The sequence below is a fragment of the Alligator mississippiensis genome, chromosome 6, assembly GCF_030867095.1.
Source record: "Alligator mississippiensis isolate rAllMis1 chromosome 6, rAllMis1, whole genome shotgun sequence".
Classification (NCBI taxonomy): domain Eukaryota; kingdom Metazoa; phylum Chordata; order Crocodylia; family Alligatoridae; genus Alligator; species Alligator mississippiensis.
Window position 1 is genome coordinate 87,120,502 of NC_081829.1, and position 18,913 is coordinate 87,139,414.

At 41.2% G+C, this 18,913-nt stretch overlaps 2 protein-coding genes across 4 annotated transcripts in view; one reads left to right on the plus strand and one right to left on the minus strand.

The window, feature by feature from the left end:
* Window positions 1-10,818, plus strand: part of MCMBP (minichromosome maintenance complex binding protein) — a 32,118-nt gene extending 21,300 nt beyond the window's left edge. For both annotated transcript variants that reach the window (XM_006267218.4, XM_019485908.2), the window contains 7 exons: window positions 555-678; window positions 2,933-3,050; window positions 3,477-3,642; window positions 7,665-7,798; window positions 8,630-8,794; window positions 9,854-9,942; window positions 10,401-10,818. In XM_006267218.4, coding sequence (XP_006267280.2) covers window positions 555-678; window positions 2,933-3,050; window positions 3,477-3,642; window positions 7,665-7,798; window positions 8,630-8,794; window positions 9,854-9,942; window positions 10,401-10,527 — 923 coding nt within the window. In that variant the 3' untranslated portion in view covers window positions 10,528-10,818. The remainder of the gene's footprint in view (window positions 1-554; window positions 679-2,932; window positions 3,051-3,476; window positions 3,643-7,664; window positions 7,799-8,629; window positions 8,795-9,853; window positions 9,943-10,400) is intronic.
* Window positions 10,819-12,419: 1,601 nt separating this feature from the next.
* Window positions 12,420-18,913, minus strand: part of INPP5F (inositol polyphosphate-5-phosphatase F) — a 93,776-nt gene continuing 87,282 nt past the window's right edge. Inside the window, exons 20-21 of one of the 2 annotated variants that reach the window (XM_059730073.1) lie at window positions 18,127-18,207; window positions 12,420-16,124 (exon numbers count right to left, since the gene is read on the minus strand). In XM_059730073.1, coding sequence (XP_059586056.1) covers window positions 14,990-16,124; window positions 18,127-18,207 — 1,216 coding nt within the window. In that variant the 3' untranslated portion in view covers window positions 12,420-14,989. The remainder of the gene's footprint in view (window positions 16,125-18,126; window positions 18,208-18,913) is intronic. The other variant, XM_059730074.1, reaches the window with a different exon arrangement.

The following is an 18,913-nucleotide window of genomic DNA, read 5'->3' on the forward strand; positions in this document are numbered from 1 at the left end:
GCATAAAAGGACACACAATGAAGTGTGGATATTCAGATTCTTGACGTGTATATTTTCATAGTGTTAGAAAATGCAGGATGAATTTCCTACCACGTGGTCACATTATACTCCTGACTTGGATCAAGGTAAACTTGGATGGAAATTGGAATACAGTTAAATGAACAAAAACAGCATTTTAAAGTGTTGTTAGTTAAATAAATGTGCTTTAAATATGCTTTATGTGTGAGAAAAATCTATCAAAAGGTTTTGTATTTAAGACTGACCAAGTGGAAATGACAGCTGAATTTGCCTAATTTAAGAAAGAGAGGGCAGGTTGGTATGCAAGGCTACAGTTATACTCACTGATAGCCTAAATAAAGGGAATTTTTCTGCCTCAGAAAACTTAGGGCTAAGGAACAGAATCCTGACTCTAGAAAAAGTTAATTCAAGTGCTTCTGCACTGAACTTACCATTCCCCTCTGTGATAACACAATGCATGGTAAGCCTCATTTGGAGAGGAGCGGGGACAGATGCAGGGTGCTTCTGGTATTTATTGTCCTTTGCTTTTTTATCAGTTGTTTCTAGCTTCATGTCTGAACTGTCACCAGTTCGAGCGGAGCTGCTTGGATTCCTCACTCATGCCCTCCTAGGAGATAGTTTGGCTGCTGAGTACCTTATATTGCATCTCATCTCCACAGTGTAAGTAAGCCTAAATTTGTTAGAAAAACCATCTGCCTGTTTTTTGCCAATCTACTACCAGCTAAGTAATTCTTCAGCCAAGGTGACTTAAATATTTGTGTGCCAGTAGCACCTACTGGCTGTAACTGGGACGGGGCATTGCTTTAATGGATGCAAGTGTGGAGGTTTCAAACACATTTTCAAAACCAAGCATCCTTTGTGTTTGAGGGTTAAAACAAATTCCTTCCTTCTGTTTCTTCACCCTTTATTTTTGAAAACTCTGTCCATGGATTGGAGACTAACAAAACATCTTGTGTTTAAATCTGACTGACTTTGTTAATGAAGTACCAATTGTATTTAATGATTTAACTGATTGATTGATCGTTTCTGGTTACTATAAGCTAGAGTGTCAAAGGCCTTTAGTGGGGATGTACAGATAAAGATTTTCTTGGCCAGTACCGATAGTCTATTATTAACTAGCTACATCTGCCAATACCAATTGATAACCAGGGATCCTGATTTTCCTGGATTAAAAAACTGCAAATTCTCTGATAAAACCCTCAAAATCTGTGATTAAAATGGAAGACCCCCCTACAACCCTGCCAGAGGCATGTGCATGCACATGGTGCCCCCTGCCTTGGCGCCCCTCCCTCTCCCTTCCTGGAACTCTGCAAGCCTGCAGAGAGCTTGCCGCAAAACTGCAGAATCCATGGGTTTCTCTGATAAATTGAGAAATCCACAATTTCCTCTGGTAATCTGGTAAAGGGGGAAATCCACATTTTACTCTGTTTTTCCAAGGGAAACAGAAAACCCAGATCCCTGCTGATAACCGGTTTACAGGAATGCAGCCAGATGGCAGCTCCTTGCAGATAAATCTGTGGAAGGGAAGGGGCATGGTCGGGCGGGATGTTGTGGGGAGGGCAAATCAAGGCCCCCTGGTGAGGGCTGGAGTGGGGCAGGGACTGGTGCTGGGGGTGCTGCCCACACTGAATGGGACCCGGGGCCGGGGTGGGAAGTGGAATGGAGCCATGAGCAGCTCGTCCAGAGGATCAGCATCCCAGCACTTAAAAATGGTGGCAGTGCTTGAACTAAAACTTGTTGAATGAACTTTAGTTCAAGTGCCACCGACACCATTTTTAACCGGAGCCAAGCCAAGCAGGGCAAGGGCAGATGTGGATTGCTTGCTGTGGGCTCGGGGCTCTCTACCCTGCTGCCTTTGTCCCAGAGGACACACAACCAGCATGGGGCTGCCAAGGAAAAGACAGAAGAGTAGAGCCCTCAGCCCACAGCCACCCTGCACACCAATCTGGGGGTTACACATGTCCCTCCATGCCTTCCCCGGGAGGTGCATTCAGTGGTGGGGAGCCATCCATTCCCCTCCGTGCCCCCTGAACAAGTGACCCGCCCTGGCCTCGGGTCCTATTCACCACCCTGGCTGGGCAGAGCCCCCTCCCTCACCGTGGGGACCTTGATCTGCATCCTCCTTCCCCCACCATGTTCCTTCCCCTACACAGACTTACCTGCAGGATGCTGCTTTCCGCAGTGTCCAACTGCATTCCTGGCCATGTGCATGTATGTGGCTGCGTGCACACACACATGCAACATCCAGGGGCCCTGGCCAAAAGGCGTATTATATTTATCAGTGAACATTATCAACTACACTGACCAAAAAAAGCCGATAGCCAATAATGTTACTTATCCTTTTATTGGTGCCAATCCAATATGCAATGAATATGTCGGTGCAGTTCTAGTCTTTAGGCTTGTTGGTGATTGGTGCCAAGCAGAATGTTTCCTGAAGATTAGAGTAGGTGTCCAAGGCCCACTGAAATAATGTCCTTCTGGTTTTTATACTAGAAGGCTTCTAGTTACAGTGTCTCTGCATCTGTCAGATAAATTGAAACCAAAAATAGTGAAGGCAAAAGGTTCTACACCAATTAAAAACTGATATTTGGAAAAATGCAAATTGCTGCATTTGCTTTTGTATAAAGTCTAAAAATAGTACTTTAATACTAATTTAGTACAGTACCTGATATTGTGACACTTAACAGTACGAGTTCACCACAAACTTTAGTTTACTCTAACCTGTAATAAGTGGGAGTAGAGCCAGTTAAATCAAATTAGAGAGCCCTTTGAATACGCTGTCTCTAGAGTTTGTGGAGATGGGGCATATGCTCAGATGCCAGAGATGCTACAGGGCACTCTTGAAGTGATTGATAATATGTTCAAATACTCTGTTGGACAGATGTTCACTGAGTCTGTCTTATTTTTGGTCTAGCTATGCGAGAAGAGATGTGCTTCCTCTGGGAAAATTCACAGTCAACTTGAGCGGCTGTCCAAGAAATAGCATCTTCACAGAGCACATATACCGTATTATCCAGCAGCTTGTTCCAGCAGTAAGAATGGCATTGACATGCTTTAATGGATTTCTAATTATGCAGTGATTTGCTTCCCAGTATAATTTCCTTGAATGTTTGTGCATCCAGATCATTTCACTTTCCTATACTTACTGATTCACCACAAATTTCTGGAAAGCATTCTTCCAAAAACAAGCAATGTGCTTGGCGACCATAGTGCGTAAGAAATTGCAGTACTTTAAGCCACCCATATCCAGAGTTGTAAAACGCACATGCTCACCATAATTGTTTTCCTGGAATATTTTTTTCCTGTTTAACATCTGTGAAACTCATGATTGTATGTAGATAGTATTGTTTCTTTTCTTGGCAATTTTGCAGTAATCTCATATGTGATACGGATATCTACAAGGCTGGTGGAGAAGAGAATTTGCCTATTTAGCATCTAACTTCCATTTCTCTTGGCAGTCCTATCGTCTGCAGATGACCATAGAAAACATGAACCACTCACGATTTATCCCACACAAGGACTACACAGCTAATCGCTTAGTCAGTGGAGTATTGCAGCTGGCCAGCAATACTTCTCTTGTGATAGATGAGACTTCGCTTGAGCAAGGACAGCTTGACACAACAGGTGAGTTGTTCCTCGTCTCCATCACTGTGCTGTAAAACTTGTCCTGAGGTAAAGTGTTACGAATTCTTTCACCCTCTGGGTGAGTGACCAGTGTGAAATGAGTTGGTAATTCTTGGTATAGTGTTAGTTCACTAATGCGTGTACTGCAGAACTCCCCTGAACACTTAGCTTTCTTGGTACTCAGCAGAAAAGACTGACTGAGCCTGCAGGTGGAGCTCCCCTTTTCAGTTCTGCATGGAACAAACGAATGGAGTGGTGGCATGAGATCCCCAACACAGTTATTTGTATTACAACTTTACTTGAGATAATTGAACAGGCTCTGGATGCACAATGAGTACGGCTGGACTTTGAAATAATCTTCTCTAACTTCCCTTTTGAGGAAGTTTGTTATATTGGGCAAGAGGTAGCTGGGATACAAGATGAGGGTAGCTTATACACTTTTCTCTTCCCCTCCAGGTTTAGGGAAAGGACATGCGATTGGATTGCGAATGTCTCTCTCAAAAGTGAAGTGAAATGAAACCTTAATTTACAAATCCAAGGGGACCAGTACTAAATTGGAATATAGATTTGGGGGGAGTGAAAGTAATTGATTATAGTCAAATAAAAAAGCATCTTATCCAGCATAGCATGTCAGGGATAGTCCTATACGTCCTGAAGTGTTTGAATTTAAATAGTCCTGTCTGTTCTGATTCTGTATCCTACATAATACTACTGAGAACTATTACTTACCCATTAAAGACAGCTCTCCATGTTTAAGTATTAACACTAGGATATAACATTGCAGTTGTTTAAACCACTGAAACTAAATGACAGATTAATATAGACTGAAATTTGAAATTACACAGAAGTGGCCATATATGTATTTCAGATTGATGTTGTGTCTAAACAAAGTTTATGAAAGATCGTTTTAAACATCGTTCACATGCTTCAGAGTCTGCTGGCCAACTTTCGTGAAACTACAATACGATTTTTAAAAGTATTTTAAGTACTGTGGGATGGGGGGAAACCCTTTCAAAACAGTTCAAACTCTGGAACTGGCTGCATTTAAACTGGTATTGAATGCACAAATAATCCATTATAGAAATCTTGTCATGTACTTATGACAAAGCCTTCTGAAATGCTTTATCTGTAAAATACAAGCCATATTTCAGACAGACGGGAAATCTTTTTAAATATTAAGCATCATAGAAGTGAGAGGTGGACTAAAACTGGAGAATGGGCCTTCTCCATCTTCCTGCCAGTGCAACATTTGTCCCCTGTTATAACTAGTAAAGATCTCCTGGATTTTTTGCTGTCTTTCTTGCACTTATATTTGCAATAAAGCAAATTGAATACATACTCTAACTAGATCTGCCGTCTGTCAGACTTGATTTACGAATGAGAACTATGAGGAAGGGGCAAAGAGTCCCAAAAGTACAGTCTGCCTGCCTGCCTGCCTTTTTTTTAAATTTTTGGGGGGTAGGTAGTTAACCACCACCTGATGAATTAAGTACATACAGCTTCTGTAATTTGATGGCAGTAGGAGTTATTACTTAAGACAAATCTAATATTTATCAGTTGGACTTTGCTGTTTCAACAGATTTTCTTCAAAATGAGGTGTTACAGTTTCTAGTTTTAATGGTTAGTTATCTTTTCCTGGTTCATTACATTTTTTTTAGAGCCATTCTGCAATTTCAAAATGTATAAATGAATTTGTTGGCTGTTACGCCTATCTTACACTGTTCTGTGAGATAATCTAAACCAGTGGTTCTTATTTTGTACCGGGACCCATTTGTAAATATTGATGGCCAGTCCCAACCCAGTGCTCCTTGCCCTAGCCCCCCTGTGTGTGGAGCAGGGGCTGGATGTGGGGGCAGGGGAGGCCCTAAGCAGCCCCTTGCAGACTGGAGCTCTGCAAGCCTGCAAGGGAAAGCCACAGGTTCCCATGTTTTTCTCCTTTAAAGGAGAATCCACTTTAGAAATGGATCAACAAATTTTAAAAGTTTGTTCATGACCCTTTCATGTATTCTTGTGGCCTGCTTTTGGGTCATGACCCATGGGTTGAGAAACACTGATCTAGATGGCTCTGGGCATTCTCTGCTGTTCTGCACTGTTATTGAAGAGCCTCCCGAACCTTTTATGCAACTTCAAGTAATTAACTTTAAGGTCTGCTCAAAGGTAAATGAGTGGTGTTTTGTTATTCTAAAATGGGAATGGAGGAAAGAAGAGGTAGATGGGACTGCTCTCAAAATAGAAGAAGTTATTTTTTGATAAACAAATTTCAGTGAGGTCTGAATGCCTTGTATGATTAAGTACATAGTTTACAAAATTGGGACTCTATGGTCAGTTCCATACAAGCTTTCCCACACTATCAATGGGCACAAAAGACAGACTGGCCTCCACTCAAGGCTGAGACAACAGTGGTCTCCATGTCCACTCCTCCATGAAGCATTTGCGGTGGCATCTTCATGAGATGGTAATTGTTGTCTAGAATTGGGTCTAAAATACCAGTTCTTTCCACATAAGCTCTGCAATATTAAATTTTCATGCAGCACAAGTCATGATAATTGAACACCATTTCTAGTGTGGTAACTAAGCCTCATTCTATAAAAGCTGTTTTTACACGGGTATTAGGAACAGTAAAGGAGTATTGACTACGTTCTTCCTAATATCACAGGATATTGCTAAACAGTATTAAAAGTTAAACAGCTGTTTTGCAAGAGTAGAATGTCACCAGTGACTGACAGGAGAAAGATTCAGTCCTATTACCCATCCTTGAAGCCACAGAGTCTTTCAGAGTTTCCCAAAGTCAAAGGAACAGTAACAATTGTACTTCACATTTGTAGCGTACTTTTTTTATTCTGTACTCTGCAGTAGAAGTAGGGAGATTGAGCGGAGCAGAGTAACCAATCTGGCAAAAACATTCGGGAGTTTTTACTCTAATTTAATATAAAAGCAACATCACCAATTTATATAGCATTGGTATCAGAGATGCCTACTTTGAGTATAGCTCAGCTATTTCAGATATAGATCAAGCTGCAGAGAATGAATCGGACTGCTAAAAGTTTTTAATCGGCTCAGTTGTTTAGTGCTAGCACAACATACAGTGAGCTATAGGATTCCAGACTTGGTGAGAGTAAAATGCATGTCCTGCAAATCCTGCCATGTCTCCCCACGCACAAAACCTCTTCCTTCTAGCTAGGTCATATTCTTGCATACTGGAAAGAATTTAACAAATCTAAGCCCACCAAGTAATCTCAACAGGGGACCTGTTTATAGAACTGGGCCAGCATGGTTAACTGAATGCAAACTTTCCCCCACCTATCAGTGGGCCCCAAAACTGAGCAGATCTCCACTTCAGGGTTGAGAAGTGTATCCACATCCACTCATTCCTGGTGCATTGTGGAGGTTTGGCTACTTTTGTATGTTAAAACATCAACCTTAAAATCAAGCATCTGTCATGTAGAAACTGGAACTTTGTGCTATTGGCAGTGGCATCTCTTTCCCAGAGGTTCTGGACAGGCCCGCCCCATAGTACACAGTCCTGGGATGTTACTTTGAGAATTGAGGTTCACAGAAAAGTATTATTCTCTAAGCCTTATGCAACTAAAGCTTTTCTGGGCTTCTAGAGTATTTCTTATAAGTGGCATATACAAAATGTTAGATATGGCAGTTTGGAATTGTGCCAGCAGTATTCCCTTAAAATGGAAATATAACTCAAAAGCTCTCCAATCCACATACCATTATCCTTTCCCTCTAGCAGGTAACTTGTGTATGTGTTCATGCCTCCGTTTATCTTCCAATGTTTTCTCAAAGTGCTACCACCCGTGTTAGGGCAGGTCACCTTTTAGGCCCAACATCATTCAAAGGCTCTTAATTACCTTTACTACCTTGACTGTTTCTAATGGCACTGTGACCAAGTACCAGGAAGCTTGCAGAGGAAGTTTCTGCTGACCTGTTCATTAAAACCAGATTGGAAAAGAATTTCAATTTTGGCAATTCTTTGAATCCAGATGTTAGTGAATCTGTTCTTGCTTTTCTAGGTGTACATAATGTGACAGCACTGGGTAACCTGATAACTTGGCAGAAAGTGGATTATGACTTCAGTTACCACCAGATGGAATTCCCATGCAATATTAACGTACTTATCACTTCAGAGGGCAGATCATTCCTACCGGTATGGCAGGGTTTTCTTGAATTGGGAGGGAGACAGTGTAATTAGTTGATAGCCACTTAATGAATACAGTGTGCGCCATTCCAGGAACATGTGAAATCAAGGAAACAATTTTGCTATTGCGAGAGGGATGGGCAGGTTGGTGACGCTTGTTACTACCTTCTAGCAAGTACACCTAGAAGAGTTGTACCTAGTGCCTATACCCTGTCTAGAGTTATTCAGCCAAAGGAAAACCCAGAGAATGACTTCTCTCCATTAGAGAAACTGACTTTTCCCCACTGTAGGAGTGGCAGCAAGATGTCTTTAAGTGCTTTGTTCTAGCTGTTACCAATAATGGAAAAAATCTGCAGATATAGAAACACCATAGAAGTGTTATTCCAGTACAATTTTCCCTTACTGTTTGAGATGCTAGATAGTGCAAGGAGAAACAGATCTTGTATCCCTGTTAAAGAAAAAAAGAAAACACATGTAGAGTGGCCTACATTAACACGTTAGGTTATGCGAATGCACGGTTCCTTTGATGTTTGAACGAGTCTTCCAAGGTATTAATTTTTGTCCTCCTTTACATGAGCCTTTGCTCCGTTGCCGATCAACTTATGAGAATTCCTGTCCAGGGTTGACCAAGAAGGGATTCTAAAACAAAAATAAAAAGTGAAGCTTTCATTCACTTATTTCACAAGGGAAATATTTTTGTTCGTGCTAAACAGCAAACTCTTCCAGAACTGTATTATCAAAAAACCTCCACTGTTGCACAAAAGTCTTATGTGAGTCTTGCTGGAATGGGACAGATGTGACTAGAGATGATATTTACCCCTTTTTTTTTTGTTTCTTCAGTCAGATTGCCAGGTCCACCTACAACCACAAATAATTCCACCAAATATGGAGGAGTATATGAACAGCCTCCTTACAGCAGTGCTGCCATCTGTATTGAACAAATTCCGCATCTATCTAAGCTTGTTGAGGCTGCTGGATTATAGCATATCTGACGAAGTGACCAAGGTATGGCAGACTGTAAAGGCTGGTGGAGCTGAAGTTTTACTTTATCTGTAACTGCTTACCTCAAACTGTTTAGACTCCTGTGAGAGCTACAGGGAGCACTTCTTGTCAAGGGCAGAAACCAACCTAGGGCAAGAACTGCTTGTCCTCAGAGCACCCTTAGCAAAGGCACCAGCCTGTAAATTGGTTCATTTTAAAACTTTTCACTATTTGAAAGATTAGACAGACGCTTGATATCAAGACACTTGGTAGTGAAGCAGGGGGACTTGCCTCAGTTTCTCTGCTTTGGACACAAGCAGCTGAGTAGCTTAGAAAATAGGGCCAATCTCTGCCTAGAACTATACAAATATTTACAGATATTTAAGGTGGAATTGCAGACCCTCTGATACATAGGATTAGGGTTTAGAATAGCCTTGACAAACTGGATAAATGGTTCAGAAGTAATGGAATGAAATTCAAAGTGCAAAGGTCTGCACTTGAGGTAGAAAAAAATCATATGCACAAATAGGGACTGCAGAGCAGCTGGCTAGGCTGCAGTACTGCCAAAAAGGACCCAGGAGTTATGGTGGATCCTCCACTCCCCTTTCCCCTCCCCAGATTTATCGGCCAGATGCTGCTCTCCAAGCTGCTGGGCTGTATTCCTGGCCGTGAGCATGCTGCAAGTGCACACATGCACATGGCATTTATCGGTGACATTATCAGCTACACTGGCCAAAGAGAGCCAGTTGCCAGTCATGTCAATTTTCCTTTTATCGGTGCCGATCTGATATGGACTGATATGGCAATACCCTATATTCTGTGGCAGCAGGAGAAGGAGCAATGGACTTAATTGCAGCAAGGGAAATTTTAGTTGGAGAATAAGAAAAACTCTCCCACTACAAGGGAGCTTTGAAACAAGCGGTCCAGAGGGGTTGTAGAATCTCCATCCTTGGAAGCATTGAAGAGCAGGTTAAAGTAACACTTTGTTGGGGTGCTTTTGAAAAAAAGTGATTCTGCCTTGAGCAGGGACTTGATTATCACCATTTGTAAACCCAAATTACTTAACGAATTGAATTTATCTAGGCAGTTGAGGAAGACTTTGTAGAAATGCGCAAGAATGACCCTGAGAGCATAACAGCTGACGATCTTCATCGAACTCTGCTTATAGCAAGGTGAGCACCATTATTTTTTGGTGACTGAAACCCTAATAGGTCTTAGTTTCCTATTAATGTTACTCTCTGTCTGCCACTTGTCCAAGTCTTGGCACCTGTAGAGGACATGCATTCCTTCAAGAATATTGTCCTGGCTGCATAAGAGATACCATTTCATAGCCACATATCCATCTAAACAGATGCCCTGGTTTGTTCCAGCACTTAACTGGAAAGCTGAAATATGGCTGTGGAAGGATTTGCAAAAATGCCTTCCTCAACCTTGTGCTAGTTTTAAGCTCAAGAAGGTTTTGTGAAGCATGGACAACTGGAGGACATAGTTGAGATATCACTGCTGACAGCTGTTTGGTTCTGTAACTTCCTGCTGCATTGTTTCTTCTTTGAAGCTTTGCCAAAAAAAAAAAAAAGGCAGGTGTTTATATAACTTCTTATGTTTAACTCAGCTGTTCTTGCTTTCCTAGATTTCTCTCTCTCAGCGCTGGGCAGACGACACTGTCAAGAGAGAGGTGGTTAAGAGCAAAGCAACTCGAGGCATTACGTAAAGCCAGGCTCCAGCAACAAAAATGTGTCAATGGCAATGAACTTTAATTCCTTACTACTATTTTGCTTATGTGACTATGAAATGTTTGTCTAATCCTAGGTTGAGGCAGCAATCAGATTGGGATACTGTTTATACACGTTTTTTTTGTAGATAATTTATACCAAAAATTATGGACACTCACTTCTTACCCTTGAAGCCTGAACACGCTTAGTTTATATGGTGTTCAGTAAGTTAATACCTAACTTACTGATTTTATGAACCTTTTTGGAGCTTGTTTTGTAATTAAGAATTGGTAACAATGAGCAAATTGTTTGATATTAAAGGTTTAATACAGAAAACATTGTGTAAACTCAGTTCCTTAGACTGTGTAAATTAAGCTTGATTACTGGAGAACTACAGGCAGAGCTTAGTAGATGAAGAACTTGACTTTTTCTTTCATGGAAACAAGTGAAATGTTAAAAGGAATTTTTAGGACAAAGAGCTTTCATTTTCCAGAGGTGCATAGATTGCAGGCTTTTCCAGGAAGGAAGTGCAAAGCTTATGCCAAGGGTGCTGTATCAACACATTTAAAGCTCATTAGCAGGGATCCGGATTTTCCATTCATAACAGCAAAACATGGTAAAACCTGGATTTTCTCCTTTAAAGGAGAGAAGTGAAGGTTAAGGCAGGCTGACAGTTCAAGTTCCAGCTCTGCACACATTCCATGGCTGCCCTGCCCAGCCTCCCTGTGCTTAAAAAATAATTAAATGCCCTGGCTGTAGCAGTGATCAGAGCCTCTGGGGGCTCATGGCAGAGCTGCCCTGCCTGACACCCACCCAGCAGCTGTCCTGTAGCACAGCTTGGCAGGGTGCCACAAAGCAGTGGGGGAGGACAGCTGCAGCTGGACCCATGTCCTGGTGAGCAAAGGAGACAGGGAGAGCTCTGGTTTTCCATGATAAAAACCCCCAAACTCAATGCCAAAATGTTTAGGTATTTAAAATGTGTTTTATCATAGTGATTCAGGTACTGGTAGGCTTTCAAATTGCATTAAAATTGTAAAAAGCAAATCTGAAAGCCTACCAGTGCCTGAATCACTATAATATATATAGTGACACTTCATTTTAATTACAGATTTGGGGGGGCAGGTGTAAATCAGAGAATTTGTGATTTTTAAATAGAGAAAACCAGGATCCCTGTGCTTTAGTTAACTGTATTGTAAGATACCTTCTAAAGTGGAAGTGTTACTGAGCAGCAACCTCTTTCTGCTCCAGATAAGTGTACTAAAGCACATAGTAGCATTGTTCTAAATGTAGCTACAAGAATAAAACAGATGGAAGTTCCAGCTCAGTCCAGCAGAAACTAACAGGGCATTTTTACACATGTAAGCAGTGTAGCGCTGGGCGCTGTGAAGCTTGCAATTGTGTAAGTGACAAAATGCACACCAGCGTGCTTTTGAACTAACACACGTTGGAGGTGCTCTAGTTCAAAAGCGCACCACCGCCATTTGCTGCACACCAATACGTATTTCACCACTTACACAACCACACGCAGCACAACGCAGTTCACCTCAGCTCACGTGCGGAGCAGACTCGATTAATCGAGTCCGCTCCGAAGCAGTCGATCTCCAGTGCATCGCAGGACACAAAAGTGTGCGTATAGATGCCCATAGTTCCAAATCATATATCACCAATTCCATGTGAACTAGCCCCACTGTTATTTGTGACTTGCAACCATCAGCCTTTATTCTCCCACTGATGAAGTGTTTAAAGCAAACAGTACACATACACATACTCCATTAGTGCCATCTTCCATGATAACTGAAAAAACAGGATTCAATATAAAATCCTCTTTAGCAAGTTGGTGCAGCAGCTACTCAAACCCACTTCAGTTAGATTCTCATTACAAAAACTTAATTTCACATGGATGAACTGAAATTCATAAAAGTGACCAGAGATGTGTGGAAGATTTACAGTCTGTGCCTTTTTATTCACAATGGTAACTGGATTAGAAGTAAATGGGCATATTACTGGCCTCAGAAGCAGACAGGCAGTCATCGCTGTGGTAAGTGAAAGCCTCAACATGAGAGTTGGAACAGGTGGGTCTGTTTTGGTTTTTTTAATTACAAAGACAAGTGCCTAATGCTCTTCCATCACGAAAAGTTGGAGACATGAAGCTGCCAAAACTCTTAACAAGTAAAAGCAGGTGGGGTTTTTCTGGGAACTCTCCCATTTCCCCAAATTACTTTTTGAAAAAGTTGTAGATAGCGATATATTACAACAGGCTCTACAAACAGAAAACAAATGTCCCTTTCCCAAGGAAGTTAAACTAAACAGTCTGAAAACTGCAAACAAACAATTCATCAAATGTACATCACTGTATTAATGTTACTTCCTCTTCATCCTATGTACCAAGCGCATGGCGGGAACATCCTGACATCATTTTCCATTGGGTCTTGCTTTGGTTTTAGTGACAGTCATTTATTCAAATGCTTCAGGGAAATACAGGACCTGGACAGGCAGAGCAAAGCAGCAATTCACAGATTTCAAGGCCAGAAGAGCCCATTGGATCATTTAGTTTGACCCATTTAATAAGGACCCAAAAACTTAATACAGTAATGCTGTCATGGAGCCAAAATAATTTGGTCTGGCTAACGTTTATCCTCCAGAAAAGGCAGATTTTTTACTTTGAAAATTTTACTTTTCAAAGTAAAATTTCAAGGAGACTGAATTTATCATGTTAGTAGACGAATTTTTTCTAAAATGTCTTTCTGAATATTTTTGAGATCCAAAGCATTTGCTGCAGCAAAGAGTAGTTAGGGGGAGAGGGGCAAAGAGCAGAATTAAAAAACAGCAACAACAAAACCCTTACCTTTATGTTCCTTGACTTTGGGCCAGGTGGGGACCCAAATAGTTTTCTTAAGAGAAGTGAAGTTCCCTTGTCCTTCCTTTTCACATGAGGGACCGGAAGGCCGCCTTGGATTCAGATTTTTTTTTTTATTAAAATATTTCTCATGTACATCCCTCACATTAAAATACAATGGTATTTTATTTTTAATATAGGTCACAAATTTATATAGACACACTCCAGAAAAAAAAAAAAATAGAAGCCACATTACTTTAGTAAAATAAATAACAAGATTGAAACAGTTTATCAAAGTTTCAGACAGACGATCAGGTTTAGTTGATAATCACTTCAATTACACTAGAGAGGTTCTAAGACACTGTAAAACCATTATGACACTTGCTAATTTCTTAGAACACCACGTGCAGTCTATCTACAGTACAGGTACGAAAACACAAGAGGCACTGGCTCTTATAACGGTGGTGGTTATAGTTATGAACCACAGTATAGCAAGATCCTGCTTTATACGATCTTTTATATAGATGTCCTACAACAGCATGGCAAGGCCAATTCTGGGAAAATTAAATAACCTGAAGACATCCTCACACGTACATATATATATATATATATTGCTATCCTGTTCCATGACCTCAGCCTTATCCCTGCAAATATCACAACGGCTGAATTGGTTTGAATTGAAAAGGAACCATTTTTGACACACACACTGTATACACTGATCTTAAAATCAGCAGTACGGTTTCGTGAATGAATACATGTTCTGTTCTGCTGGCTTAATCGCTTGGTGCCTGTGTCCAGGCTGCAGTTAGAATATCTAATCAAATGTCACCGTGACGTGACTGAACCAATGGGCAGTAATTTCTGGATATATTAGGACTTGGTTTGTTTTATCCTGTTACATAGGTCAGGAACTAAGGTTACAGAGTAAGGAACTAGTTCAAAAGGAGAAACAACATACTTTTAACACCAGCAAGATAATTAAAAGGACATTAACTCCCACTGGCTTTTAACAATAAAAGTCTACAAACCCTAAGAAGTTGCCTTGCAGGATCTTTGATATTATGTCTCTAAGATGTTTTATCCTTTAACTGGGATGGAAAAGGAAAGGGGGTGAGAGGAGAGTCTAAATTCCTAACTATTCCCCTAAATGTATGAAATTAATTGATTCCCACTGTAGAGACACCCTTTCTTGGTGACTGTGTCTAGAACATCAAATGGTAACAAAAAAACCTAATCTAAAAATAAATAGACTAAAAGTCATGTCAGTAAATTATTTTGCTGGTGCAGTGCAGGGTAGGTAAGGTAACACGTGCAGTACCAGCCCCTTTGATACAAATATTCCACATACATCAGAACACCTACAAAACTGTCCCAAGAAGGTAACTGTGCAATAGATTTAAATGAACAGCGTGCTTGTCGAATCCCAGTGTCGAGGCTACCTGTTAAGTATCGTTTGCCTTTCTATCAGCTCAGCAGCCCAAGGAAATTCTGAAACCTGCTCAGAACCAATTCAACTGGCATCATACACACACACATACACACACCCCCTACCTCCTGTAAACATAATTGGTATTTTTGATCCCAATATTCAGTGGCAGTTAAAAAGGGGGCTTCTGATGTGAATTCCTGTTTATCATATACAAGCCACAAGTGTACTTCCCAAGTTCAAAACTAAATCTGAATTATTCGTGTCTGGCATTGTGTAAACATTTCTTTCAGTTCATTTGGTTGTACTTCATTTCCACCCACTGGTTCTGCAGGGCTTTTCTGCACCTTTGCCACTGCAAAATTTATCCCTTGGGTCAATCCAGCCTGCGTAATACTAGCGACTTGGACCATAGAGCTGCGGATTTTAGCAAAGGGAGACACGGCTCTACTGCTGCTACTGTCTGCTGGAGAAGGAGTTGTGTTAAGTCCCGTTTCAAGAATGCTGCATGCAGATCCTGGGCTCTTATGAGATTTATTGGAGTAAGTCTCCTCAACAGCCAAGAGTTGAGAGCCTGACTCGGAAAACAGCCCATCCAGTTGAGATGGCCTGGAAGGGGTGTGTCTGTTTGTTTCCGGCTGTGTTTCTGCTTCCTTGGAAGCATTATTGCTGCTTTGATCTGCTTCTTGGTGGGGTTGTCGAGAGCCGCTCTCTACCTCTGAAGCTTCTGTCACCTGGTTTTGAGCATCTTGTACAAATCTGTGGCAATACACATCGATGGGTTTAGAGAACTCCACCTCCATACTGTCAGAAGGTGTAGGTCTGTCTTCACATCCAGGCCTGCTCTCTCGGGTGACGTGGATTTCAGAAGGAATGTGAATGCTAATGCTCACATCAGTGCTACTTATAGACTGAGACCGACTGCCTAACCGAGGTGCTGAAGCAATAATACCACAGCTGGGCAGAACATAGTCTGTCTGCCCTACATTCTCTAAAGAGTCAGAGAACTGCTGGTCGTCATCAGACTTGGAATTTGTAAGGAAGTCATCGGAGTGGAACGAGTCGTTATCTGATGATATCTCGATATCTGATTCAACGCGGAGTTTAGGATCTGTCACTGGATTTTCCAAAGTTTCAAGGCTACTGTCTGATTTCCAAAGACTAACTTTCAAGTTTGGTTTTAGGAAGTTGACTTTCATTTCAGGCTTGGTAAAGTTTCCTAACTTCCGAAGATTTCCAATATTTACATTGGACTTGGTTTGTTTCACTTTCTGATTAAGAGATGAAAACTTGCTCATTAAGTAATTCTTGCCTTGGGCCAGAGATCCTCTGTTTTGGGATCTAATACCAATGATGTCTTCATGAGGTTTACTGCTCTTCCTGCAAAATTAAAGAGAAGATCATTTCTTCTACCGTGCACTTAATCAAGCAGGTGTAAATTATTGCGATTTGGAAGCACATCACATCCACGTGTGCTGTTTGAACTTATTAAATGCAAATACAAGCAAATGAAACAATGTGTAGAACCATTATGAAAGGTGATTTTTGATTGCTTGATGACATAACCAAATTAAACCAGAACAGAACTAATGTTGTGGCAACTGTTTTTCTGCTAATATTAAACAGCAAACATTTACTTCAGAGACCAATAGTTTTGGTTAAATTATGATACAGTAATGTAATACACTCCCTACCACAGAGAAATACTGACTTTTTGGATCCTGAAATTATTTTCTATACTGCCTCAAAACTTTCATTGTCTGTCTGGTTTTATTTGAAGCCAAGTTATCAGATAATTTTTAACTATCTATGATTACAGCATACCGAAGCTTAGAAACAGCCTAAGAGTTGGTCTAGGAAAACCTTTTCTTCCTGTCTGTCCAGTACACAAGCAATTGCTTATGTTAGTTTCCTCCTGTGTTGCCCCATCACACTTAGCAAAATGCAACTTCCTAACATGATGAATAAAAACTTAGAGACCAATACCCACCACTCCAGAAGTCCATATAAGCAGTATGTTCTCTGACCTCAGGCTGATCTCTACCTGAAACAGTATGACCCATTTACCTTCCTTCTCCATGAAAGCATAGCAGTTTTGATACTGATCAGAGCTACAGATCAACCAAGTCCAGTATCTTATCTGCCCAGTGTTTCAGAGGAAAGTATAAAGAAACCCTGTAGTGAACAGTTATTGAGTAACCTGTCTATGAGGCAAGTAGCTTTTCAACCCCTCCTACTAAAGTTGATTAAGTCTGAAAGTTACGTGGGAAGTTGAGAAACTGGTAAAAACACAAGTGGTGAAGATTAGTGTTTCATTATACAATAGAGCTGTGTGAAGCTTCGGTCCCCGATTCAATTCGGCCCAATTCCATGGCCAAATCTCCAAATCAGATCAGGAGACCCTTTAATCTCTCGAAATCACACTGGAACCCTCTGAATCGATTCAGAGAGAGACAGCTTTAAATGTTTTATCTACATACCTCAAGGTAGCAGGCACTCGTCAACACTGTAATGGAGCGACCCACAAGAGCGCAGGGGGCTCGCCAGTGCGCTCAGCAGCAGACCTGGAAGTGGACCAGAAGCACTTCCTGGTCCTCCGGGAAGCATGCAGCCACCCCCCCACCCCCCCCCGGCTTAGCAACTGGTGCCTCCTGTCTGGGTTGGCACCTGGGGTCCTCCCATGGCCAATCACCAAAACAGGGAACATGGGGCGGGGGGCCCCCAGCACACTCCCCAGCAGACCTGGAAGTACTTCAGGTCCATTTCTGGGTTCACCACCAAGCACATGGGAGACCCCCTCTGTGGTCCTGCGGGACGCTCCATCCGCTCCAGCATCGCAGCATTCACAAGCTGTGTCTGGTACCTCAAGGTATGTAGAAAAAATATATTTAAAACTCTGTCCACGGTTGAATCGCTGTTCCTCCCAATCGGCGTCAAATCTTCAGATTCGGATTCAGCTGAATCAAATCGGGGATAGTGATCTGAATCAACAAATCGAATCGTTGTCCCCGATTCTGGCCAAAACCAAATCCAAATCTAATACAGCCCATTTCGCACACCCCTATTATACAACTAATGAGGCCTCAAAAACAAGCATGCTTCAAGCATTTACCTGGGGAATAAAGATACTGGGGTAACAGACTGCGGAAAAAACATGGAAGTTACAAGAAATATTTGTTCATCTCCATCCCCACAAAAAAGGATGTTAGCTTTACTCATTTAGGTTGTTTTCACTTTTTGACATTTATAACTTCTTAGCCAAATACAAATACCCTGCAACCTACTACATGCAAATCGTCTCTACTCAAGTGAACCTGAATTCTGACCTTGCTAAGCACTGCACTTTTCTAAAGTATTTACATCGCTATACTCAGTCTCTAACCTTTCTGAAGAAATTCTTAATGAAGTACCATCTGTGAGCAGCTGATATGAAACCTCATGCTTTCTTCCAGCGTAATAGTCCCTTGAATATAACAAAAAGAGTTCAAGAACACTTAATACATTTTTGGCAATCCAACCCCCTCTTCACCTATCAACATCTATTTTGTGACAAAATGATAGCCCAAATGCAGGGTACAGTTAATAAATCCAACACTTGGATATTTAAAAGTTTGATTTGATGGAGTAAGTCTCCACCTGCAGTCTCGCCCCTCCCGTGGGGTGCTATTTACAAACGTTTCTGCCATCTGAGCTGTAATGTAGCACAGCTACATTTTCAGCTACGACAACAACTGATGATACAGCATTTTAATCTTTCTGCTTTCAAAAAAGCAAGACAAAATCCCCATCTAATTTGTTTAGACTATTAAATCACCAAGTATCAGTACTATGAAATCCATCATCCTGATACTTTAAGCGATCAATATGCCTTCTCCAATAGGCAAGATTTGTCCTCTTGCAAACATTTCTATCTTCTCTTTTCCTCTACTCCTAATCAAAGGGACTCTTATGAGCTTATCCCCTGACCTCATGTGTCCCCAAGTCCAATTATTCAGTTCTTTTAACTTTTCAGGTGTCCCTTTGTTTTTGGTTTGTTTGGGTTTTTGTAAGCCTTGTTTAATAAGGCTGTAGTTTTGCTATAACTTTTAAGGCACAGAAAGAATTAACTGCATGGCTTCCAAAAGAACTGTAAAAAGGAGAGCTATATTTGCTATAAGAGTAGTCTTTAA